Consider the following 26,963-nt stretch of genomic DNA (forward strand, 5'->3'; position numbering starts at 1 on the left):
GGAGTCTCGTGAGTGAAAATATCCAAAGATCATCAAAGGTAAGCGACTTAATCTATTGCTTTTCTGACTTTCGTGACAGTCTACTTGGCTGCTAGTGTTTGTAATATTTTGTCTACTGAGAGAGATGTTCTTACATAAACGCTTGTTATGCTTTTGCCGAAAAGCTGTATTGAAATTTGACACGCCAGGTGGATTAACAACAAGCTAAACTGTGTTTTGCTATATTGCACTTGTGATTTCATGAAAAATGTAAATATGTTTAGTAATTAGAATTTGGTGCACTGCAATTCAGCGGGTGTTGATGAAAATGATCCCGCTAACGGGATGGGTGCTTTAAGAAGTTAAGGCGTGGGCACTAAGTCCAGATGAAAAGTAAAAAGAAAGTACAATAAAAGTTAGTAAACATGCCAAACAATGTTTAAAATCAATCCTCCGGTTGTTTTTGTCATAAATAATCAATAATATTTCAACCGGACCAAAGCTTCGTCCATAGGAAAGGAGAAACAAGGAAGGCGCGTTCCCGATCAGGCGCATGGCTGATGAATGGAAATTGCCACTGATTGAAAGTGCTGTATCTCCCTCATTTTTCAGAGTAAAAGCCTGAAATAATGCCTAAAGACTGGCCACATTTAGAGGAAGCCATAGAGACCGTGAACTGGGTCTTAAGTCTTTGTATGGTGGATAGGCTTTCAATGGAAAAACGGCCTTTCAAAATAATAGTACTTCTTGGTTGGGTTTTTCTCTAGTTTTCTCCTGCCATATCAGTTATGTTATACTCAGACATTATTTGAACAGTTTGGAAACTTTAGTGTTTTCTATCCTAATCTGACAATTATATGCAGATTCTAGTTTCTGGGCCTGAGTAGCAGGCAGTTTAATTTGGGCACGCTTTTCATCCAAAATTCCAAATACTGCCCCCTACCCTAGTGAAGTTAAAGCTAGTGAGGGAGATATGGGTCTCCAGCTTCAGTGATTTTTGCAGTTCGTTCCAGTCATTGACAGCAGAGAACTGGAAGGAAAGGCAGCCAAAGGAGGAATTGGCTTTGGGGGTGACCAGTGAGATATGGAGCGGTGGGTGCTGCTATTGTGACCAGTGAGCTTAGATAAGGCGGGGCTTTACCTAGCAGGGACTTGTAGATGACCTGGAGCCAGTGGGTTTGGAAGCGATGGCCTGCCAACGAGGGCGTACAGGTCGCAGTGGTGGGTGATCTATGGGGCTTTGACAAAACGGATGGCACTGTGATAGACTGCATCCAATTGGCCGAGTAGAGTGTTGGGGGCTATTTTGTAAATGACATCCCCGAAGTCAAGGATCGGTAGGATGGTCAGTTTTATGAGGATTTGTTTGACAGCGTGAGTGAAGGAGGGTTTGTTGTGAAATAGGAAGCCGACTCTAGATTTAATTTTGGATGGGAGATGTTTAATGTGAGTCTGGAAGGAGAGTTTCCAGTCTAGCCAAACACCTAGGTAGTTGTCGACATATTCTTAGTCCGAACTGTCCAGAGTAGTGATGCTGGACGGGCGGGCAGGTGCAGGCAGTGATCGGTTGAAGAGCATGCATTTAAGAGCAGTTGGAGGCCACGGAAGGAGAGTTGTATGGCATTGAAACATGTCTGCAGGTTTGATAACAGTGTCCAAAGAAGGGCCAGAAATATACAGAATGGTGTCCTCTGCATAGAGGTGGATCAGAGAATCACCAACAGCAAGAGCGGCGACAATGATCTATACAGAGAAGAGTCGGCCTGAGAATTGAACCCCGTGGCATCCCCATAGAGACTGCAAGAGTTCCGGACAACAGGCCCTCCGATTTGACACACTGAACTCTGTCTGAGAAGTAGTTGGTGAACCAGGCGAGGCAATCATTTGAGAAACCAAGACTGTTGAGTCTGCCAATAAGAATGTGGTGATTGAAGACTGCTGCACAGTAATGTCTCTTATCGATGGCGGTTATGATATCGTTTAGGACCTTGAGCGTGGCTGAGGTGCACCCAGATGTCAAGACTTAAAGGTGCAGCTGCAGCGATCGGTTAGCTGCTCAGATAGCAGATGTTTGAAGTTGGTGAGGGAGATATGAGTCTCCAACTTCAGCGATTTTTGCAATTCGTTCCAGTCACAGGCAGCAGAGAACTGGAACGAAAGGCGGCCAAATGAGGTGTTGGATTTAGGGATGATCAGTGAGATACACCTGCTGGAGCGCGTGCTACGGATGGGTGTTGGCATCGTGACCAGTGAACTGAGATAAGGCGGAGCTTTACCTAGCATGGACTTGTAGATGACCTGGAGCCAGTGGGTCTGGCGACGAATATGTAGCGAGGGCCAGCCGACTAGAGCATACAAGTCGCAGTGGTGGGTGGTATAAGATGCTTTAGTGACAACGGATGGCACTGTGATAGACTGCATCCAATTGGCCGAGTAGAGTGTTGGGGGCTATTTTGTAAATGACATCCCTGAAGTCAAGGATCGGTAGGATGGTCAGTTTTACTAGGGTAAGTTTGGCGGCGTGAGTGAAGGAGGCTTTGTTGCGGAATAGAAAGCCGACTCTAGATTTGATTTTAGATTGGAGATGTTTGATATGAGTCTGGAAGGAGAGTTTACAGTCTAGCCAGACACCTAGGTACTTATAGATGTCCACATATTCTAGGTCGGAACCATCCAGGGTGGTGATGCTGGTCAGGCGTGCGGGTGCAGGCAGCGAACGGTTGAAAAGCATGCATTTGGTTTTACTAGCGTTTTAAGAGCAGTTGGAGGCCACGGAAGAAGTGTTATATGGCATTGAAGCTCGTTTGGAGGTTAGATAGCACAGTGTCCAAGGACGGGCCGGAACTATATAGAATGGTGTCGTCTGCGTAGAGGTAGATCAGGGAATCGCCCGCAGCAAGAGCAACATCATTGATGTATACAGAGAAGAGTCGGCCCGAGAATTGAACCCTGTGGCACCCCCAGAGACTGCCAGAGGACCGGACAGCATGCCCTCCGATTTGACACACTAAACTCTGTCTGCAAAGTAGTTGGTGAACCAGGCAAGGCAGTCATTAGAAAAACCGAGGCTACTGAGTCTGCCGATAAGAATATGGTGATTGACAGAGTCGAAAGCCTTGGCCAGGTCGATGAAAACGGCTGCACAGTACTGTCTTTTATCGATGGCGGTTATGATATCGTTTAGTACCTTGGAGCGTGGCTGAGGTGCACCCGTGACCGGCTCGGAAACCAGATTGCACAGCGGAGAAGGTACGGTGGGATTTGAGATGTTCAGTGACCTGTTTGTTGACTTGGCTTTCGAAGACCTTAGATAGGCAGGGCAGGATGGATATAGGTCTGTAACAGTTTGGGTCCAGGGTGTCTCCCCCTTTGAAGAGGGGGATGACTGCGGCAGCTTTCCAATCCTTGTGGATCTCAGACGATATGAAAGAGGTTGAACAGGCTGGTAATAGGGGTTGCGACAATGGCGGCGGATAGTTTCAGAAATAGAGGGTCCAGATTGTCAAGCCCATATGAGGAAGGATATAAGTAACTTTTGCCTCAGACCATGGCCACTGAACAGTATACTTTTTAAATGTGCTTTCTCTGTGGGTTACTAATGTATATTTTTGAAATGTGTATCTTTTATAATGATTGCCTGAATTAAACTTGATGGGTCGAACTTTGCTTCTCTGATCTCGGACACCCAGAATTTAAATATTGTGTAAATGTACGAACGAGACTAGCAAAGTCTTCATCCCTCTAAACGGAAACTCTCAGCCAGTTTGGGCTAGTCTGTGTCGTCCCACAGGCTGTCGACAGATGCTGCTGCTGCTGCTACTACCATTTTTATGTTACGTGCATCTGTCCATGAGAGATTAGGCCTACTCCTTCACAAAGTAGGTTCAGCACATAGAGGTTGTAAGATTGCAACTCTTATTAAATTTTTTTAAGACAGTTCATCAATGATTTGAAGCAGTCATTTGTCCAAATGAATCACACAAGGTGTTGAAAATGCTATTGAACAGCCCTGCCCATGCACTGCCCTGAAGATACAGGACCTTGATGTTCGCCTATTCTGTTTGCAATGCAAAAATGAATGGACACTTGGATTTGTACATTGTAGAAAACTTTAGGCTATAGTGTGAAGCAAAAATAACCTCTGCTGTATGTTAATGATAATGCTGAAATATATATTTAAAAAAAAATATATATCCTGGAAATCTGGTTACCAGTGTTGATCGGATAAAACCCACAGTTGACAGCCTCCACCCCAATATTCCATGCACGTTTACAATACTAGCCCCCAGAAAAGCCTATTCTTGGAGAAATGGGCATGTGGCTTAGGCTGTGTTGCTGGTTCAAATTCCAGAAGGAATAGGTGCCATCCTCCTACCCTTGAGCAATGTGCTGACCCAAAATTGTTTTGATTGTATCATTTCTGTGAGGCACTTCAGTGTTGGGGAAAATCATTTGACTGAAGTGAGTAGTTTGGTGTCTGGATCCTAATGAAACATCCTTGGACTAGTTATAAGGCCATTGCCTAGACATGCTTCATTGGACTACTAGGCCTATCTCTCTCTGCTATTTAAGTGAACAATTTAGCTTCAAGGTTAAAGGTGCCACACTGCCATTGAGAGCCTGCATGTTCTCTGTTTTGTATGTAAGGTATGGCGTCAAGGGGAGATGGGGCCATTTCGTCCCTGCTAGTGGGAAAGGCGCTGCTGAGTGCAGCGTCCCTCCTTTCTCCTTGAGAATCTGCTGGTCGCTCTCTCGCCTTGACTTTGAGGGCTGGCTGAGGGGGATGTGCAGCAGCAGCACACATTTTTGCTGGGTTACTGAGTGTCAGACGCCATCTTTGGTTCTGTTTATAAGAGCACAAAGGATCCTCCTTATGTGGTTCTGATTTTGGACCAGACCTGACTCAGTGCCACAGGCCTTTCTGTTGCATTGCCGGAAGGCCATTGCATTCATAAATGCTATGCAATAAAGTTGACCGCAGCCAATTTAAACATGAAGCACATTTGCTTGTTGCAAATTGATTTGCTCCTGCTTAAAGCTCCCCCTGCAATTCTAAGAATTCATTGGTGTACAATTTCTGTGCTTCATATGTTGAACCATTTTAAGTCATGGCTTCAAGCATAAGCTGATGCCAAGGTCTGAGGACAGAGCATGTCACTTAGCAGCACTTCCTGGCTGTTGGAGGGACAGGTGTTTTCAGTGATAATGCGAGGAGGCGGAGACCCCCACTTAGGATATTCTCCAGATGAGTCTCCTTGCACCATCACGCAGTCGTACTGCAAAGGGTAAAAAAAAGATGAGCTGATATTTTTATCCCCAGTCGCACGTCCTTAGGATAATGCAGCCTGTGAAAGTGGCTAGGCCAGCAGTCAGAGGTGGTTAAAGGTTCTAAAAAAAAAAACCTGCGACAAAGCATCCCATTATCCCTGTGACACGGTTTCTATAACCAAGCTTCCTGTGTATGCCGTGATGAAGCCAGGCCCTTGCCGGAGCATGTCATCTGACCGAGTGCCTTGGGATCCTGCAGGTAGAGAGTTGCTTACCAACTTCTGGAATATCACACAGAGAGCTATTTGCTTAGCCCCATAACATACTTCAGACACGTTTTCAGATTTAGCTGACATATTGTATGCAATTAGAGGAAATGTCATCCTCCGTGGGTGTACAGGAGAAAGGTTAATGGCACTTTGTCCCTAACTTTAGACAGGCTGCATAAAATTAACAATATCAAAAAAGTATCATTTCAATTTGAGATGTTTCTTGCAATTGGTGCAACAATGCCATCCTGTCACAAATTGGCCTTGGTGATTTTGGTATCTATACGTGTGAGTGACTAAATTGACATGTTCTTGTCGTTAGTCTAATCCTGTTCCCAGATAACCTTGCAAAACCAAACAAAACCCTAGAGAAAGATGAATATATTTAGCCGATGTGCTGACAAGAGGCCAGTGTTAAACCGGAGGGGACAGCTGAGGAGAGTAGTTTTAAGAGCATTAAACGATCAGCGACGTGTTTGGGCACGACGCCTGAGAGCCTTGCTTCAGTGCGGAAGGCACAGGGACGGCAGAACTGCATGGGCTTTCAGCGCTAACTCCATTCCATTAAATCATACGGCTTAGAGGCGAGACGTCCGCGACTGATGAGTGGGACTTAGATCCGCTTTCCAGGAATTACACTGCAGTAGTAAATAGGGCTGGGCGATATGGCCTAAAAATAATCTTGAGTTGTTCACGTTTTTGGCCGACTAACTTTTATTTGTGTGTGTGTGTGTGTGTACCAGTCAAAAGTTTGGACACCTACTCATTCAACAGTTTTTTTTCTTTATTTTGACAATTTTCTACATTGTAGAATAATAGTGAAGACAAACTATGAAATAACACATGGAATCAAGTAGTAACCAAAAAAGTGTTAAACAAATCAAAATATAGTTTGAGATTATTCAAATAGACACCCTTTGCAATGATGACAGCTTGGCACACTTGGCATTTTCTCAACCAGCTTCACCTGGAATGCTTTTCCAACAGTCTTGAAGGAGTTCCCACACATGTTGGCTGCTTTTTCTTTTACTCTGTGGTCCGACTCATCCACACCATCTCAATTTGGTTGAGGTCGGGTGATTGTGGAGGCCAGGTTATCTGATGCAGCCCTCCATCCCTCTCCTTGGTCACCTGGAGGTGTGTTGGGTCATTGCGCTGTTGACAAAAAAAAAATGATAGTCCCAAACAGCGCAAACCAGCTGGGATGGAGTATCGCTGCAAACTTCTTACCATGCTGGGTAAGTATGCCTTGAATTCTTTAAAAAAAAGGAGAATTTTTATTTTACCCCTTTTTCTCCCCAATTTCATGGTATCATATTGTTTAGTAGCTACTATCTTGTCTCATTGCTACAACTCCCGTGAGAGACGAAGGTTGAAAGTCACGCGTCCTCCGATACACAACCCAACCAAGCCACACTGCTTCCAACCCGGAAGTCAGCCGCACCAGTCAATGTGACTTCCGCACCAATGTGTCGGAGGAAACACCTGGCAACCTTGGTTAGCGCGCACTGCGCCCGGCCCGCCACAGGAGTTGCTGGTGTGCGATGAGACGAGGATTTCCCTACCGGCCTAACCCGGACGACGCTAGGCCAATTGTGCGTCGCCCCACGGACCTCCCGGTCGCGGCTGGTTATGGCAGAGCCTGGGCGCGAACCCAGAGTCTCTGGTGGCGCAGCTGGCGCTGTAGTACAGCGCACTTAACCACTGCGCCACCCGGGAGGCCTTGCCTTGAATTCTAAATGAATCAGACGGTGTCACCAGCAAAGCACCATCCCACCTCCATGCTTCACGGTGGGAACTACACATGCGGAGCTCATCTGTTCACCTACCCTGCGTCTCACAAAGACACGGCGGTTGGAACCAACAATCTCAAATGTGGACTCATCAGACCAAAGGACAGATTTATACCAGTCTAATGTCCTTTTCTTTGTGTTTCTTGGCCCAAGCAAGTCTCTTCTTGTTATTGGTGTGGTTTAGTAGTGGTTCCTTTGCAGCAATTTGACAGTGAAGGTCTGATTTCACACAGTCTCCTCTGAATAGTTGATGTCTGTTACTCTGTAGCATTTATTTTGGCTGCAATCTGAGGTGCAGTTAACCATAATGAACTTATCCTCTGCAGCAGAGGTAAAACAAAGGAGATGGTCGAAGACTACTGAATACTTCAATTTCCTTGGTGTCCATCCCCAATAAACTATCATGGTCCAAACACAACAAGACGGTGGTTAAGAGGGCATGATGATGCCTATTTCCCCCCATATTACCTCGACTAACATTGACATTGTACCGGTACCTCCTGTATATAGCCTCGCCACTGTTATTTTATTGTTGCCCTTTAACTATGTTTCATATTACATTTTATTTAACTTCAGTTTATTTTAGAAAATCAGATCTTAACACTTTATTGTTGGTTAAGGGCTTGTTAGTAAGCATTTCACTAAGGTCTACACCTGTTGTATTTGGCACATGTGACAAATACAGTTTGATTTGAACTCTGAGTCTTCCTTTTCTGTGGCAATCCTCATGAGAGCCAGTTTCATCATAGTGCTTGATGCTTTTTGCGACTGCACTTGAAGAAACTTATCAAAGTTCTTGACATTTTCCGCATTGACTGACCTTCATGTCTTAAAGTAATGGACTGTTGTTTCTCTTTCCTTATTTGAGCTGTTCTTGCCATAATATGGACTAAGTCTTTTAGCAAATAGGGCTATCTTTTGTATACCACAAATGATTGACTCAAACGCATTACGAAGGAAAGAAATTCCACAAATGAGCTTTTTGAGAAGGCACACCTGTTAATTGAAATGCATTCCAGGTGACTACCTCCATGAAGCTGGTTTGGTTACTACATGATTCCATATGTGTTATTTCATAGTTTTGATGTCTTCACTACTATTCTACAACGTAGAAAATTAGTAAAAATAAAGGAACCCTTGAATGAGTAGGTGTCAACTTTTGACTGGTACTGTAAGTGCTGAAAACAGTGTCTCCCTATTTAAAGAAAAAAAGATGGCGAACAAGCTATGAATGAAAATTACTGGAGTTCTGGTACAGACAACTAGCGCACCCTCTGTTTTCCTGTATAGGTTACTGTTTGCCATCTGTGTGCATTTAAAAAAAAAGTCAACAGATGTACAATTCCATACTGAAATTGATCATTTAAAGGCACGCTCTGATATAGACTTCCAACATTAAACCAATATTTGCAGAAATGCCAAATCTTTACGTCATTATCAGTCACCCGAGCCTTACTTGTGTAAAATGCCACATTCTGAGGCTCAGTGCCACTTTCGTCAGAGGTTTCTGTGTAGAATATATAATTTACTGTAGTGCAGCTCTATGGTTAGATTAGGCATAAAGATTATCCAGTGTTTGCTGAAATGAGGAAGCTGGTGATTAAATCTGGTTGATAATGCCTACTCCGACTTGTGACTTGTGTGACATGGGGGGGGCCCTGTCTGGCCACGTCCTGCCCCTGCAGTTGCTCCCTCTGCCCAGTAGGTGAGGCCGCAGGTCCAGGGAGGGACACTGTCCAAAATGCAGGGTGCCCCAGTGGGCTGTGGAACTGCCAGGACTCCTGTAGGATGTAGACCCAACAGCAGCTGCAGAGCAAACCGAGATCAATGGGGATTAAGCATAAAGCAGGCACTTTGTTGGACCTTTTCCAGTGTGGTGTAATGGAGACAACATTGCATGTTCAGGATTTAACCAGGAGGTTGCATGTTCAAATACCCAAAAATCATCGCTGTCAATTAATGAAAAAATACATAAATTGGCACTGCGCCAGTGCTCATCCAGCTGTGTGAATACAAAATATGTAAATTTATATAATGTAATGTAATTTGCTCTGGATATGGTCTGCAAAGTGCGTGAATAACCTCTTTGTAAAATCAACTCTAACATAATGCACATAGCAATTTGCGCCCATTTTATTGCTTGTGATTAGGCTACCTTGACAAGAGTTTATTGAAATGATTTAGAATATTTGCTGCTTTGTGTTAAAGTGAAACGGTGCCACTGCTCGCCCCCAGAGCATTTATCCTTTTTGATTTGTTGATGAAACTGAGGAGAGGAGCATCTGGCAACAAAAAAAAATGTGCAGTACCTCTGCTGTTATATCGTGCATGCAATGTCTGAGAGAAATGAACTGTCAGTAGTTTGAAGTAACTTCTGTTGTAATATTGCAAACGGACGTGGCATATTCACCAAGTATGGATTCCAGTGTTTAAAAAAAAAAAGGCTAATTGGAATAAAGAGAATATAGATTTTCATTTATGTTGGGCAGAACCCTAGATGGATGAAATCTGACCTCCCATGGTGAAATCCCCTTGTAAAAATGTATGTCATGGATATACTAGAGATCAAGGAAGCAACGACTAAGGTTTTATTTATTTTGCGACCTAAGAAATAGACCATACATAAGCAGGGAGAAATTTACACAAGTAATTTAGAATGTGTGTTTTCACATTCACACGGTGATGAAATGACTAAGTAACCTATTGATTTAGAACAGAGGCCCAGCTTAGAAAGACGGCACATTGACACTGTCCATTTGTCCACACGCCATGCTCAATGACCCCAGGTGAGACTGGGGGCCAGTATGGCTATTGCAGCGCTATGCCTCTCCTTTGCCATCCCCAGGGGGAGTGTGGGTATTGTAGTGTGTCTCTCGTCTCTGCAGACCCCAGGCTGCATGACTCATTCCATTAAGAGCTCTGCGAGTGCTTTTCGGCGGAGGCAAACTGACTCCCTCACCTTCCCCCCCCTCAAAGCAAAACAATTTCCCACATTTCAGACACTGTCTTTAGCAACTAGACTTTTTTTATGCGATTTAAAAATAGTGTTTTTAGTGGTAGTCTGGAGTGGAATAATGTAGAATCATTGGTCATCTCTGTTTATCATGGTGGTAGTCGCAAATGGAGGTAGCCCAAATGGTTATTTGGCCTGTGCGTAACAACTAATCTTGACTGGCAGATCACCTACTCTGTCATTGCCTGACTAAGCAAAATTGGAGTCAAACTAACATTACTGAATTACTTATGACTGAATGAATGCTGGCCATGCTATCGGCAGTGGCCAGGAGTGTGAGGAGTTATGGATACCAGGATCCTTGAACTGCAGCTGGCTAACTCCTGTTCATTTGTGACTATTGCAGTGGGATTGATTTGGAGAAGGGGAGGAGCCTACTGATCCACCATACCTCTGGACTAAAGTCATGGCCGACTCCGAAGACCCACTTTAGAACCTTCAGTCCATTCCCAAACACAAGCAAATACACACTCGCCTAAGGCTTTATCATCCTAATTCTTATTACCTTCAACTTGACTGAGTTTTGGAACAACAAAGATCACTAACACATCTCTGGCTTCTCCGTTCATCATTTCTGCTAACACCACAGGTAAGTCTGGTTCTTTCCTCCAGCTTTTTTTCCCTTCATGAAATGCCAAAGAAGCCCACCCCCCGTGACCTCTTACCCCTCTGATCCTGTCCATGAACTCCCCTCAGGGCATTACTCATGTGTTGTGATTTCCTTGAGTAATTTACAAGTTTGTTTGACGACAGGAAACCAGCATCTCAAAGTCCGGTGCTTCATGGTGGCTGTATGGTTCACCATTAAACTTTACTACTTTTATCTTGAAGTCGGCAAACTGGAGTGAAAATTCTGAATTATCTCCAGTAGTAGGATGTGTTTATGGGTCTCTTAAACAATATAGTTTTTTTTAAGGCTTGCTCATATGATTCCAGTTGTAGTTCCTCTACATATGGGCTATCCTATATCAGAATAAATCCTAACAACAACCTGTGGATTCTTTTACTGGCTGCTCTCTTCTCCAATCTTTTTCAGTCTATATTTAGAACCGCTGACGACTGACCAGACCTTTATTAACCTCCCATCCCCCTAATGACGTCTTTGAATGTCACTGGGTGCCGTGGCAACCCTGACTGCTCTGTGAAAGGCCTGGAGGGTTGTCTGCTCATTGGACAGTACACTAGAGCGAACATGACTGATGTTTTTTTTGTATTTTTTTGTGCAATGAGTATGAGTCCAATGAGTATGAGTCGTAAGTAGCTTATATGTGTGTAGCTCGTATCTTTGGAGATATATAATGTGCGTGTTGTGTGTCTTTCTTTTTCATAGCATTTGAAGCAGTAGGGCAGGAAAGCCTTCCGATTTGTATTTTTGTCGTTCATTACAAGAAATATGAAGTTTGAAATGAAAACTTTTTCAATGCAGTGCCTTCAAAGTATTCATATCCCTTGACTTATTCCACATTTTGTTGTTGGACTGTAATCAAAATATATATTTCTTCTATTTATTTTTTTGTCATCCATCTACACACAATACCCCATAAGTGTTCGCATTTGAACTATTTCATTTAGGTCTACCTGGCGGACCTGGAGATCTGTTGCTAAATTGAGCCCACGGCGCTGGCCAATCTGATAGCTCAAATCAGTGCCTACAAGTTTGATACGAGCCTACGTGATATTTCATAACTTTTAAACATGACCAGAGAGACTGTCAAATAATACAGCAAAGCGGTGCTGTTTTCATAAGGGAGTTCATGTTGAATTCTTTTTTTATTCAGTACTGTCACATTTTTTTATTCAAAACTCCTACTCGCGCTGCAATGAATGAGTAGCCAAGTGTATCGATAGCCTTGAGTTTTTGCTATTAGCAGTTTGTCGTGTCTATTTGAATATTTCACTTTCTCTGGTCATAGGAACACCCTTAATTTGTGCTTCATGCAGATGTGGTGCGACTAGAGTTTCCCCATCAGGTGGAAGACTGTCCCATCTCCTCTGGTGAGACTGACCAGAGAAAGGAAGGAGAGAGCAGGGACCACGAGAGGCTGACCCTCTGCTGCTCTTTCCCTCCCTCCGCTGAGACTAATGCTGTGTTCAAAACAGCTAGGAACTTGGACATCAACGACTTCAATGCACTCAAGCCCACTGGGAACTCGGAATAAAACGAGATCTGACTGAAAAATATTATGGGTAATAAAAACGGTCATCCAAGGTGGAAACTCTGGCATCTTTCTTGAGCCCTGACTTTCCCACCTGAACATCACTGATGTTGTGATTTTACTTTGAAGATCTTCATATGGTTGCGGTCGCGAGTCCCAGCTACACAATAAACGTTTGTTTTGTTCAATAAAGTCCCTCTTTGTATCCCAAAAACTCACTTTTGAGTTTTGTCTTTTTGTTCAGTAATCCACTGGCACAAAGGCGGTCAAAACATGCAGACGAATACATCCTAATATTCCCGGGAAAGTTCGTTGAAACATGTCAAACGATGTTTACTTAATCCTCAGATTGTCAATTGTCTAAATAATCGTTAATATTTTAACCGGACAATGGCGTATTCAATGGAAAGGAAATAAACGAATGGCGCGCAATCGGTCACGTGCAAAAACCAGCTCTGCATTCTTCCTCAGTCCACTGAGAGAAGGGTCTAATTTTTCTTCGTTTTTCAGAAAACAAGCCTGAAACAATGTTTAAAGACTGACATCTAGTGGAAGCCATAGGAACTGCAACCCTGGGTCCTAACCCAATAAATAATCTATAGGCATTCAATTGAAAATTCCCACATCAAAAAAATCCCACTTCCTGGATGGATTTTCCTCAGACATTATTTTAACAGTTTTGGAAACTAGAGTGTTTTCTATCCAAATCTACCAATTATATGCATAATTGGAAATACTGCCCCCAAGCCATAAGAAGTTAATTGAGTCTGTAAAACAACAAAGTGGAGAAAGTCAAGGGGTGTTTTAATATGAATACCCTCTGAAGGTACTGTATGTGGGATTTGTTAATGGGACAATTGATGGCTACAACCATCAAACAAGTAGTAGTTTTAAAGGATAAAAAAACAGGTACACATTAGCTAAACTTAGCATTCTTAGCAAACTTAGCATTCTATTTATCATATGCGGTTTATCTATATTATTAAGGTGATTTATCACAACACGGATTTTTGTCCATATCGCCCAGTGCTTTGGTTGGTCATATTATACGTACAATCTTCAATAGATGAGCCCTCCGTCACTGGGCAAAGACACAATCACAGCCATATTTACAATCTTAGTTTTAACTCTTTATACAGAGCAACTAAGGGCCTCTATGTTGCTTTTGAACATGCTTGTTTCCAGAAAGGTTTTGACTCCGTTCCAATATGAGTGGCAAGTTCCTATCTTGACTGCAGGAACATATTGATTTGCATCAATCAACACAAGCTAAACCAGCCACTTACAGACATTCTCTTTTCTTTCATTCGTTGTCCTTCTTTCTCACATTCTGTTTCCCCCCCCAATTTTTATAGGCTAGCCTATCAAGGTATTCTTACATTCCCATTTGTTATGATCAGTAGACCTTTCCACTTGCACAGTCCCTGTCATCCTGTATACGGGTTGAAAATGGCAGTTTGTCATTGATAAGCAGATTGGAACGCAGTGGCTGTAGAGTAACATGCTATATGTGACGTCAGAGCTCAGATTCTACGCTTCACAGCACCGTATCGGTTTTGACTGACGGCTATTCTAAACTTGAGCACAGTGCGTGACAAGTTTCCCTCATCCCGCCCGCTAAATGAACTACATTTTGAAATTGTCTGGGAGAGGAGTTGATGTGTTCTGAAAGATGAGACATTGAGTGTTTTATAATGCTGCTTTGTCATTCAAGCAAACCAAACACCTGTGAGTCCAAATGTGCACTTCACACTTCACACTTCCATATTTGAAAACATGTAATTTACAGTACAAACATTTATGATCGCTATGTGTGATCCAAAGGATGACATGCGTTACATGCTTACTGAACCGGCCGTGTTTTGTATGAGTTCAAACCCTTCTTGTACCTACTGCAATGAATATTCTTATTATGTAACTGAATGTATACAGAGTATTTTCAGATTTCGTTATTGAGAAATGCTGTGAAAAGTACAGTAAATGTACATAAAATCAACAGTGTAATGTTTGGATTCAGACTTGTACCAGGTGAACTGTTTCCTGTCATTTTCAACTTTCTACCATGGTCATGAATATTTCAATGACTGGATTTTTCTAAATGACTTCTGTATCAATTAATATTCCAAATCATCACTTATTTGTAACTCCTCCACATTTCTATGGCTATGTTTACAATATGACTCGCATCTTAATTGGAATCTCATTCAAGGAAGTAAATGGGGATGTCAATAATGCAGTGTGAAATATTGACGTTCCGCCTCTTAGAACTCCAAGTGCGGTAAATTATTTTTGTTTTTAGGATAAAGCTATTCTCTGAACATTTTATTTTAATAAATAAAGGTGTCATCTGCTTCAGCAGAACATTGCAGAGAATGAGTCATCACTGCGTTCTATTTGAGGAAATTGAATCTCTGACGTGTGTGTGTATAGTTTCTATGTGTGAGCAAATTTGCACAGTTGTAGTAAAAGTGAACCTCTTCCTGCTTTGATGTCAGTCAAAATTAGTTAAGATCTATAATTTATTATCTACAGTGCATTTGGAAATTATTCAGACCCCTTGACTTTTTCCACATTTTGTTACGTTACAGCCTTATTCTAAAATTGTTTCTTCTCCCCCCCCCCCCTCAATCAATCTACACACTACCTCATCATGACAAAGCAAATAAAGGTTCAGAATTTTCTACATGCATACATGCAGTGGGGCAAACAAGTATTTAGTCAGGTACCAATTGTGCAAGTTCTCCCACTTAAAAAGATGAGAGGCCTGTAATTTTCATCATAGGTACACTTCAACTATGACAGACAAAATGAGAAAAAAAAATACAGAAAATCACATTGTAGGATTTTTAATGAATTTATTTGCAAATTATGGTGGAAAATAAGTATTTGGTCACCTACAAACCAGCAAAGCTCCTCTGTCCTCCACTCGTTACCTGTATTAATGGCACCTGTTTGAACTTGTTATCAGTATAAAAGACACCTGTCCACAACCTCAATCAGTCACACTCCAAACTCCACTATGGCCAAGACCAAAGAGCTGTCAAAGGACACCAGAAACAAAATTGTAGACCTGCACCAGGCTGGGAAGACTGAATCTGCAATGGGTAAGCAGCTTGGTTTGAAGAAATCAACTGTGGGAGCAATTATTAGGAAATGGAAGACATACAAGACCAATGATAATCTCCCTCGATCTGGGGCTCCACGCAAGATCTCACCCCGTGGGGTCAAAATGATCACAAGAACGGTGAGCAAAAATCCCAGAACCACACAGGTGGACCTAGTGAATGACCTGCAGAGAGCTGGGACCAAAGTAACAAAGCCTACCATCAATAACACACTACGCCGCCAGGGACTCAAATCCTGCAGTGCCAGACGTGTCCCCCTGCTTAAGCCAGTACATGTCCAGGCCCGTCTGAAGTTTGCTAGAGAGCATTTGGATGATCCAGAAGAAGATTGGGAGGATGTCGTATGGTCAGACGAAACCAAAATATAACTTTTTGGTAAAAACTCAACTCGTCGTGTTTGGAGGACAAATAATGCTGAGTTGCATCCCAAGCACACCATACCTACTGTGAAGAATGGGGGTGGAAACATCATGCTTTGGTGCTGTTTTTCTGCAAAGGGACCAGGACGACTGATCCGTGTAAAGGAAAGAATGAATGGGGCCATGTATCGTGAGATTTTGAGTGAAAACCTCCTTCCATCAGCAAGGGCATTGAAGATGAAACGTGGCTGGATCTTTCAGCATGACAATGATCCCAAACACACTGCCCGGGCAACGAAGGAGTGGCTTCGTAAGAAGCATTTCAAGGTCCTGGAGTGGCCTAGCCAGTCTCCAGATCTCAACCCCATAGAAAATCTTTGGAGGGAGTTGAAAGTCCGTGTTGCCCAGCAACGGCCCCAAAACATCACTGCTCTAGAGGAGATCTGCATGGAGGAATGGGCCAAAATACCAGCAACAGTGTGTGTGAACCTTGTTAAGTCTTACAGAAAACATTTGACCTCTGTCATTGCCAACAATGGGTATATAACAAAGTATCGAAACTTTTATTATTGACCAAAAACTTATTTTCCACCATAATTTGCAAATAAATTCATTAAAAATCCTACAATGTGATTTTTCTGATTTTTATTTTTTATTTTATTTGTTTGTTTTTTTTTTTTTTTTTTTTCCCTTCCCTCATTTTGTCTGTCATAGTGGAAGTGTACCTATGATAAATTACAGGCCTCATCTTTTTAAGTGGGAGAACTTGCACAATTGGTGGCTGACTAAATACTTTTTTGCCCCACTGTATATACACTGCTCACAAAAATGAAGGGAACACTAAAATAACACATCCTAGATCTGAATGAATGAAATATTCTTATTAAATACTTTTTTTCTTTTCATAGTTGAATGTGCTGACAACAAAATCACACAAATTATCAATGGAAATCAAATTTATCAACCCATGGAGGTCTGGATTTGGAGTCACACAAAATTAAAGTGGAAAACCACACTACAGGCTGATCCAACTTTGATATAATGTCCTTAAAACAAGTCAAAAGGAGGCTCAGTAGTTTGTGTGGCCTCCACGTGCCTGTATGACCTCCCTACAACGTCTGGGCATGCTCCTGATGAGGTTGCGGATGGTCTGAGGGGTCTCCTCCCAGACCTGGACTAAAGCATCCGCCAACTCCTGGACAGTCTGGTGCACCGTGGCGTTGGTGGATGGAGCGAGACATGATGTCCCAGATATGCTCAATTGGATTCAGGTCTGGGGAACGGGCGGGCCAGTCCATAGCATCAATGCCTTCCTCTTGCAGGAACTGCTGACACACTCTAGCCACATGAGGTCTAGCATTGTCTTGCATTAGGAGGAACCCAGGGCCAACCGCACCAGCATATGGTCTCACAAGGGGTCTGAGGATCTCATCTCGGTACCTAATGGCAGTCTGGCTACCTCTGGCGAGCACATGGAGGGCTATGCGGCCCCCCCAAAGAAATGCCACCCCACACCATGACTGACCCACCACCAAACCGGTCATGTTGGAGGATGTTGCAGGCAGCAGAACGTTCTCTGCGGCGTCACCAGACTCTGTCACATCTGTCCCATGTGCTCAGTGTGAACCTGCTTTCATTTGTGAAGAGCACAGGGCGCCAGTGGCGAATTTGCCAATCTTGGTGTTCTCTGGCAAATGCCAAACGTCCTGCATGGTGTTGGGCTGTAAAGCACAACTCCCACCTGTGGACGTTGGGCCCTCATACCAACCTCATGGAGTCTGTTTCTGACCGCTTGAGCAGACACATGCACATTTGTGGCCTGCTGGAGGTCATTTTGCAGGGCTCTGGCAGTGCTCCTCCTGCTCCTCCTTGCACAAAGGCGGAGGTAGCGGTCCTGCTGCTGGGTTGTTGCCCTCCTACGGCCTCCTCCACGTCTCCTGATGTACTGGCCTGTCTCCTGGTAGAGCCTCCATGCTCTGGACACTACGCTGACAGACACAGCAAACCTTCTTGCCACAGCTCGCATTGATGTCCCATCCTGGATGAGCTGCACTACCTGAGCCACTTGCGTGGGTTGTAGACTCCGTCTCATGTTACCACTAGAGTGAAAGCACCGCCAGCATTCAAAAGTGACCAAAACATCAGCCAGGAAGCATAGGAACTGAGAAGTGGTCTGTGTTCCCCACCTGCAGAACCACTCGTTTATTGGGGGTGTCTTGCTAATTGCCTATAATTTCCAAGTGTTTATTCCATTTGCACAACAGCATGTGAAATTTGTCAATCAGTGTTGCTTCCTAAGTGGACAGTTTGATTTCACAGAAGTGTGATTGACTTGGAGTTACATTGTTTTAAGTGTTCCCTATTTTTTTGAGCAGTGTATATATTTACAGAAGTATTCAGACCCTTTACTCAGTACTTTGTTGAAGCACCTTTAGGAGTGATTCCTGCCTCGAGTCTTCTTGGTTATGACGCTACAAGCTTGGCATTCCTGTATTTGGGGAGTTTCTCCTATTCTTCTCTGCAGATCCTCAAGCGCTTTCAGGTGGGATGGGGAGCGTCGCTGCATAACTGTTTTCAGGTTTCTCCAGAGATGTTTAAGTCCGTGCTCTGGCTGGGCTACTCAAGGACATTCAGAGACTTGTCCCGAAGCCACTCCTGCGTTGTCATGGCTGTGTGTATAGAGTCATTGTCCTTTTGGAAGGTGATTTTTCGCCTCAGTTTGAGGTCCTGAGCTCTCTGCAGGTTTTAATCAAGGTTATCTCTGTACTTTACACTGTTCATCTTTCCCTTGATCCTGACTTGTCTCCTAGTCCCTGCTGCTGAAAAACATCCCCACAGCATGATGCTGCCACCACCATGCTTCACGATAGGGATGGTGCCAGGTTTCTTCCAGATTGAACTCTTTGGCCAGAATGCCAAGCGTTCTATCTTGGTTTCATCAGACCAGAGAACCTTGTTTTTCATGGTCAGAGTCTTTAGGTGCCTTTTGGCAAACTCCAAACGGCTGTCATGTGCCTTTTTTTACTGAGGAGTGGCTTCCGTTTGGCCACTCTACCATAAATGCCTGATTGGTGGAGTGCTGCAGAGATGGTTGTCCTTCCTGAAGGTTCTCCCATAGCCATAGAGGAACTCTGGAGCTCTGTCAGAGTGACCATCGGGTTCTTGGTCACCTCCCTGACCAAGGCCCTTCTCCACCATTTGCTCAGGTTGGCCAGCTCTAGGAAGAGTCTTGGTGGTTCCAAACATCTTCTTCGATTTAAGAATGATGGATCCCACTATGTTCTTGGGGATCTTCAATGCTGACAATTGTTTTGTGTACCCTTCCCCTGGTCTGTGAATCAAAACAATCTTGTCTTGGTGCTCTACGGACAATTCCTTCGACCTCATGGCTTGGTTTTTGTTCAGCCATGTGGGACATTTTTTTTTGTGTGTGCGCCTTTCTAAATGTCCAATCAATTTAATTTGCTACAGGTGGACTCAAAGTTGTAGAAACATCTCAAGGATGAACAATGGAAACAGGATTCCTCTGAACTGAATTTTGTGTCACATAGCAAAAGATCTGACTGTGTATGTAAAGGTTTTTTTTTTTTTTTTTAATTGTCTTTGCTTTTTCATTTTTTGGGGGGGGTTGGTGTAGTTATAAAATAAAAATTTTAATTGGTTACATGCTTTGTAGACAGTGGGTGTAGACTAACAGTGAACTGCTTACTTACGGGACCTTTTCCAACAATGCGGAGTCTGTGTGAAATGGTGACGTGGATAAAAAGAACAAGAACAAATAACATCGCTATATATTAGAGGTCGACCGATTTGATTTTAATGCAGATTATTGGAGGACCAAAAAAGCCGATACTGATTAATCGGCCGATTTAATAACAAAATAAATAAAGTCGATTTAAAAAAAAAAAAAATTGTAATAATGACTATTACACCTACTGAATGAACACTTATTTTAACTTAATATAATAAATCAATTTAGCCTCAAATAAATAATGAAACTTATTTAAATGCAAAAAGAAAGTGTTGGAGACGAAAGTAAAATTGCAATATAAGAAAGCTAACGTTTAAGTTCCTTGCTCAGAACATGAACATATGAAAGCTGGTGGTTCCTTTTAACATGAATCTTCAATATTCCCAGGTAAGAAGTTTTAGGTTGTAGTTATTATAGGAATTATAGGACTATTTCCCTCTACCATTTGTATTTCATTAACCTTTGACTATTGGGTGTACTTATAGGCACTTTAGTATTGCCAGTGTAACAGTAAAGCTTCCGCTCCTCCCTGGGCTCGAACCAGGAACACAACGACAACGACAACAGCCACCCTCGTTACCCATGCAGCACAAGGAAACAACCACTCCACGGCTCAGAGCGAGTGACGTTTGAAACACTATTAACGCACGCTAACTAGCTAGCCATTTCACTTCGGTTACACCAGCCTCATCTCTGGAGTTGATAGGCTTGAAGTCATAAACCGCGCAATGCTTGACGCACAACGAAGAGCTGCTGGCAAAACGCACAAAAGTGCTGTTTGAATGAATGTTTACGCGCCTGCTTCTGCCTACCACCGCTCAGTCAGGTACTTAGATACTTGTATGCTTAGTCAGATTATATGCAACACAGGACACGCTAGATAATATCTAGTAATATCATCAACCATGTGTAGTTAACTAGTGATTATGATTGTGTTTTATAAGAAGTTTAATGCTAGCTAGCAACTTACCTTGGCTTACTGCATTCGCGTAACAGGCAGTGTCCTTGTGGAGTGCAACGAGAGAGGCAGGTCGTTATTGCATTGGACTAGTTAACTGTAAGGTTGCACGATTGGATCCCCCGAGCTGACAAGGTGAAAATCTGTCGTTCTGCCCCTGAACGAGGCAGTTAACCCACCGTTCTTAGGCCGTCATTGAAAATAAGAATGTGTTCTTAACTGACTTGCCTAGTTAAATAAAGGTGTAAAAAAAAAAAACAGGCAAAAATACAGATTTCCGATTGTTATGAACTTGAAATCGGCCCTAAATAATCGGCCATTCTGATCAATCGGTCGACCTCTACTGTATATAGAATAACATGGCAAAATACAGGGAGTAACAGAACCGAGTTGGTATGAGGTAATTGAGGTAGCGATGTACTGTACATATAGGTAGGGTTCAATTGACTAGCAGCGGCTTATGTGGCCTAAAGTTTTAGTAATGGGGGGGGGGGAATCAATCGTTACAAATTACAATATTTTTGGACGACATTGTTATTTGACTCAAGTATTATTATTTTTTAGCTAGTCGTCTGTACCTGCGCCAAAACTCCTGTATTTTCATCCTATAGCTTGATCTCAAGATTATTTTAAATTCTGAGCCAATGTTTTTAGGGCGTTTATTTCCCTCACTGAAACTCGTTTTTTTCCCAATCTCTCTCCTCTGTCTGTAGCATACATATAGTGAGCAATATGTTTGGAACATCAAATCGCAATACATATAGAATCATGAGAATTTCAACATATATGCTACTGACATCCTAAGTATCGTGATAATATCTTATCGAAAGGTCCCTGGCAATTCCCAGCCCTATTGGTTATGTGGGCAAAGAAGCATTTTTGATCAAATTCATCCTCTGTTTCTTGCAATTATCTGTTGGTGAAATATATTCTCTAACGTTAGTTTCATGATTACCATTATATTGATAGGGGAGTTCCGCTCAGTCATATAGATCACATTTGACGTTAACCTCAGTTCTCTGACACTGTTGGTGTCAGTTCTGCATTTGCGTGCCCTGACGTCAGGGCCGGTCCTCAGCGGGGCAGTTATCTGCACCTCTCTCACAGTAAACTCACCCACTGAGGAAGTGTGAATGGGAACGTCTCAAAAGGATTTTCATGGAGCTGACTCATTGGATGCCTTTCCTGCAATTGCTTGCAGTCCATCTTGGGTGTTTATTTTTTAGCTTCTCTTTCTCTTGTTTTTGTTACGGCTTGCATGACTACATTTCAGTGTCTGACTATCTCTGCTGCTTTGCTTTAATTTTGGTATTGACGTTCAGGAGGTTTTCACTGGTCTTAAGCTTTGGTATTCCTTCCTCAAGTGTTTTGAGGTGTGAGAGAGATCTCTCTCACATATCTGTGAATTCAAGACCAGACGTTGTCCTTCAGTCTTGAGAAATCTCTAGAACCTTCCCAGATTCAGGTTGAATATGACCATTTGTCTTTCGCACTGTTGAGGAGTTGTTGATACAGCCTAGCCCAGGGCTATTTAACTATATTCTTACGGGGGCCAGATGTGTGTTAAAAAAAAAAGAATGAATTGCAGGCAGGCCAGACATTTTCCACATGTAGTTATTCTTCGAAGAAATGTATTAAAAAAGAAGCGCGCGCCCACACACCAATAAAGCACTTTTCTTAAAATTAAGGTGGAGGGTGCTCAAACAACGTAAGTTGAGGTGCATCCAAAAAAATTTAATCATTGTAAAGAACAATGCGCAGTGCTCGCTTACTATTTTAGCTATTAAAAGATAAGGATCCGCCCCCTTTTTTACTTCCAATTCTCCTCTAAAATGACACCCAAATCTAACTGCCTGTAACTTGGGCTTTGAAGCAAGGATGTGCATTTTCTTGGTACCATTTGAAAGGAATTTAGATTGTGGAAATGTGAAAGCAATGTAGGAGAATATAACACAATAGATCTGGTAAAAGCTTACAGAAAGGAAAAAAACAATCTTTATACAAATCTTTGAAATGCAAGAGAAAGGCCATAATGTATTATTCCAGCCCAGCTGCAATTTAGAATTTGGCCACTAGATGACAGCAGTGTGTGCATAGTTTGACTGATCAAATTAACCATTGCATTTATGTTCAAAATGTTGTCAAGACTGCCCAAATATGCCTAATTTGTTAATTAATAACGTCATGTTCATAACTGTGCACGCTCCTCAAACAATAGAATGATATTATTTCACTAGGAGCTACTGTAAATTGGACTGTGCAGTTAGATTAACAAGAATTTAAGCTTTCTGCCAATATCGGATATGTTTATGTCCTGGGAAATTTTCTTGTTACTTACAACCTCAGGCTAATGTTATGTCAGCTCAAACGTCCCGTGGAAGGGACACCGATCCCAAAGAAGTTTAAAGATAATTTTAAAATGACCATATGAAAACCTAAGCATCTCAATGAATAACACAAACATATGTCAAATCAGGTCATGCCAAATTCCGGTCTGAAGGAACTATAATTTGAATTAATTTCCCTCAGTCATTAGGTGTGTCTTACATTTTATTTCTCACACTCCCTTCTAACGAGTATTTGTGAGTCTGAGGGAAACAGAAGGCAAATGTGTTCCTGAGTTGTAGAGTTCAGGAATGGGGTCATAATATTTTATCGTTTAAACTGTTCAAATGTTAGCGACAAATTCATATAAACAAAAATGGACGCTAAAAACGACACTAGATGACCACCAAAGTACTTGTCATTTTGGCAGGGATGTTTTTTTTTTCAGGTCTTTTTTAAATTAATTTTCAAAATTGATCACAGGGCTAAATTAATGAATGGGCTGTATCTGGGCTGCCAGTAGAATAGCCCTGGCCTTAAGACTGCAGAGGAATGCAGTCTTGAGACGAATCTCCTCAGTTAGAGCCCAGCTTGATCCACAGCCCAAGATTTACAAAACCTCAGTTTGTTCAGCGTGTTTTGCCTCCCTCCAGTTTCTTGCAGGTGAGGGTTGTCTATTTGGATTGGTTAGCTCTTAATTGGGTCAAGCCAAGCTTAAGCCAAACACAGAGGTCCTCTGTCAAACAAAGTTAGCCGCCAAAGTCCTTGACATTAACTGCGCAAGTTCATCCTATGCCCAAAAAAGGTACAGAAAAAACAACTTTGCGGCCTCTCCCCACCCCTCCTACATTTGCCTCAAGCTAATATAAGCCCAATGTACGTCAGGAAGCCAGAAAGATACATTCACCTATAAATAATGGGTGTGAGTGGAGAGTAATGGCAGGGGTTGGATTAGATTTTTGGCAATGCACAGACTGCTGCTCTACTCTTTTCTCAAACGGAGATACCTAGCTGATTCCCACAACACCTTTTGTCAGGTTGGAATTCTCACAAACTGCCTTTTAGCCAATTGTAGTCATGGTTGTTTTGGAGTGGCAGGTGGTGCATCCAGTCTATTCGCAGCTTAGAGAGCCACAGCTGGTCCGAGCTGGTTGCCCAATGGGGCAGCCCAGTGGCAGAAGTTCAAAAAAGCACTTGGCTCTTGTCAATATGCCAAGCAGCAACTGTCTTTAAATTGGACCGTGGATTCTCTGTCTTTAAGAGAAAGTTAACTTCTAATTAAGGCTGTCTTTTTCATTTTGAATCTGTGTTTGTATTTCAACGAGGCCAGAGCTACTGGTTAAGGAGAAGGAGGATGCTTCTTAATATGCATATATCACTATAGTGAAGGAGATTTACCAAACACACACACACACACACACACACACACAGTTTGGCTACACATTTAATAGGGTGCATTTTAGTTGGCACAGATGGAAAGTCCTATCACATCTGCTGTGGTCCAATGGGGACTGGAGAAAGCCCCCTCTTTGATTGGTCCCAGGGGCCAAGTCCCTCATAACCGTTTGAGTTTAAAATGGTGCTGTGACCATCTGAGAATAAAGTGGCTAACATAGCCAGGAATGGCTGATTTTTGGGATTCCTGGTGCAATGTCATCCATTGTGTCACTCTCCAATCTGAACACATCAGGCCATTAACAGTTGTTTATTAGCCCAGCTGCTGCCCTTGGTGGAGTCACAGACAATATTATGATCGAAGTGTTTGTTATTATTTGCAGCATTTTATTCTGAATCATTTTGCAGTATTGTGTGTGTGTATATATATATGTGTGTGTGTGTGTAGGTTGCTTTGATTCTATACAGTGATGGTACGATATGAAAATGTTGAGTTGCAAATTTATTTTCATGCGCATTTTATCCTGCTGGTTAGTACTTAGCCTGTAAATGCCTAACGGCTACTCATACAGAAGCAGCTAACTCATGAAATAACTTTTTAACATATCTGGTGCAACAAATTGTGCTACACTTGACATCTGTGGACAGATTGCTTCAGAGTCTAACCCACTTTGTTGGTGGAATGGTGACCCGAGTGAGCTGCTGATGCAGTTAGCCTCAATAATAATTACTTACCCCTAATGTGCAGAAGCGTTTGGTGCTAGCAAAGCTTTTCTGATCATTTGCAGGATGTGAGTGTTTAACTGACTCTGCATTAGCCATTTTTGCTTGTCTGTCCTCGCACTTCAAGGTTCCAATGGTGGCACTGTACCCCCCCCCTGACCATCAGCAATCCCCCACCCCCTCGGCACTGGGAACAGCGCTCGATTGGCTCAGTGCTATTTGAATGAACAAGGCCCCCTCCATTCCCTCTCCTCTCCCTCCCTGCCTTCTCAAACACCCTCAGCTCTCGTCTCTATTTATAGCCCTAGCCCCGCCCCTCCCCTGCCACTCGGCAGCTATTTCCAGCCACCCTGAGCAGCCCAGTCTGTTTGTAAACTCAGTACCACTCCTCTTCTACCTCTGTGATCTGCAACCGGGGGGGGGGGGTAGAAGTTACTGGAAAAATAAATGAACAAATGAAAAAAATAAAAAGGAGATCTAGGCTAGGGGACAACCCCTTTTTTGGAAAGACGCTGCAGGTTTTAAGTCGTCTACCACTGGTTGAGGTGATGGGTGGTTCTGGCACATTCTGACTGCTTTCTCCTCTGTGGCAGATGCAGAGTGCAGCAGCGCTGCCTTTGTGACGAGAACGAGGAGGACACGCTGCAGTAGGAGGAGAGACTAGGAGGTTAACATTCAATGCTGTCAACAAAAGTCTACCTCCCGAACACCGTCTACACAACCTCCTAGTGATCTATTTTCAGCTTCACTCTCTCTCCCCCTCTTCTCTATCTCGCTCCTCCTTCTCACTCTCCTCTCGCCATTCGCTGATCTCTCCCGTGGCGCTCTCAGATCTTCGCCGACACAGTGACAGCCAGACTTGAGCTGACTGTGTCCACGTCTACTCTGCTTGCGACACAGACGACTGGTGCTTTTTGGACGAGATTCGCATACTTTTTGTGTGCTGCCTGCTATTTATTTTCCCCAGCTTGACAGTTTTTCATGCGTGGTGTTTTGAGAAGCCTACGTAACTCTAAGAGGGCGGTGTGTATTTTAACTTTGCTCCTCTGAGTGGTTCAGTGCTGGTCTTCTCGCCTCTGGCCAAACTACTTGTTTTGTTTCTTCTGTAGCCTTTGCTGCGAACAACTCTCACTGTTCACCTGGAGACAGTTCTGTTTGAGCCATGGAACTTCAAGGATCTCTCTCCATCAGTAGTTTAATCTCTAGAAGAGGAATTCTGGAGTTTTCTTTAAAGATCTAAGAGGGATTTCACAGTGTTCACCTTCTCGTCTAGTCCAAGGTTTTCTCTCATTTTCTGCAACTGAAACTTGCCTGGATAGTGTTTTTTTCCCCCGTTTTTTTCCCCCATATGTGTTGGAAGGACACCCTTGCACTGGCATGCTTTTAAGGCCCACCGTGCCGGGGCTGTGCGCAATGTTGCAGACCATCTATGAGACCGAGTCCTGCTTCTCCTCAGACGCAGTGTCCAGCAGGGAGCAACCTCTGGAACTGCTGCCCCAGTCCCAGGTGTCTGCCATGCCCAGTGCTGGTGAGTCATGCAGGGGGTTGAGGGCAGGGGGTAGGTGGGTGGGTGCATGTCTGAGCACCTGAGAGGATGCCATTTTTTTGTAGGACTGTTGTGACTAGAGGTGTAGTGTCTGTCACCCCATGTTATTGTTGAGGCTGCTTTTGAGGGAAGGACTTTTAAAAGGAATGCATAGAAACTGACTACGGCCACTCAAGTTTTGGACTCTGTCTTCTACAGCTTCTACGTCCTAGTGTGCGCTGAGAGGATGGGGGGATGGATTTACTGCTCACCCGTGCTTAAATCAACAGAGCAGAACGGCTATAGAGCAGCATGTGGGTGGTT

The 26,963-nt window shown here is 43.1% G+C and overlaps 1 protein-coding gene across 9 annotated transcripts in view; it reads left to right on the plus strand.

The window, feature by feature from the left end:
* Positions 1–26,963, plus strand: part of LOC112226130 (histone deacetylase 5) — an 84,772-nt gene that overhangs the window by 4,244 nt on the left and 53,565 nt on the right. For 3 of the 9 annotated variants that reach the window (XM_024390404.2, XM_024390406.2, XM_024390407.2), the window contains exon 1: positions 25,615–26,642. The exons of 1 other annotated variant lie outside the window; for it this stretch is intronic. In XM_024390404.2, the coding sequence (XP_024246172.1) occupies positions 26,492–26,642 (151 nt within the window). In that variant the 5' untranslated portion in view covers positions 25,615–26,491. Of the gene's footprint in view, positions 1–10,668; positions 10,912–25,612; positions 26,643–26,963 lie in introns of those variants that run through there. 5 more of the 9 variants (XM_024390412.2, XM_024390410.2, XM_024390413.2 and 2 more) reach the window with 4 other exon arrangements.

The sequence above is a fragment of the Oncorhynchus tshawytscha genome, linkage group LG27, assembly GCF_018296145.1.
Source record: "Oncorhynchus tshawytscha isolate Ot180627B linkage group LG27, Otsh_v2.0, whole genome shotgun sequence".
NCBI classification, from domain to species: Eukaryota; Metazoa; Chordata; class Actinopteri; order Salmoniformes; family Salmonidae; genus Oncorhynchus; species Oncorhynchus tshawytscha.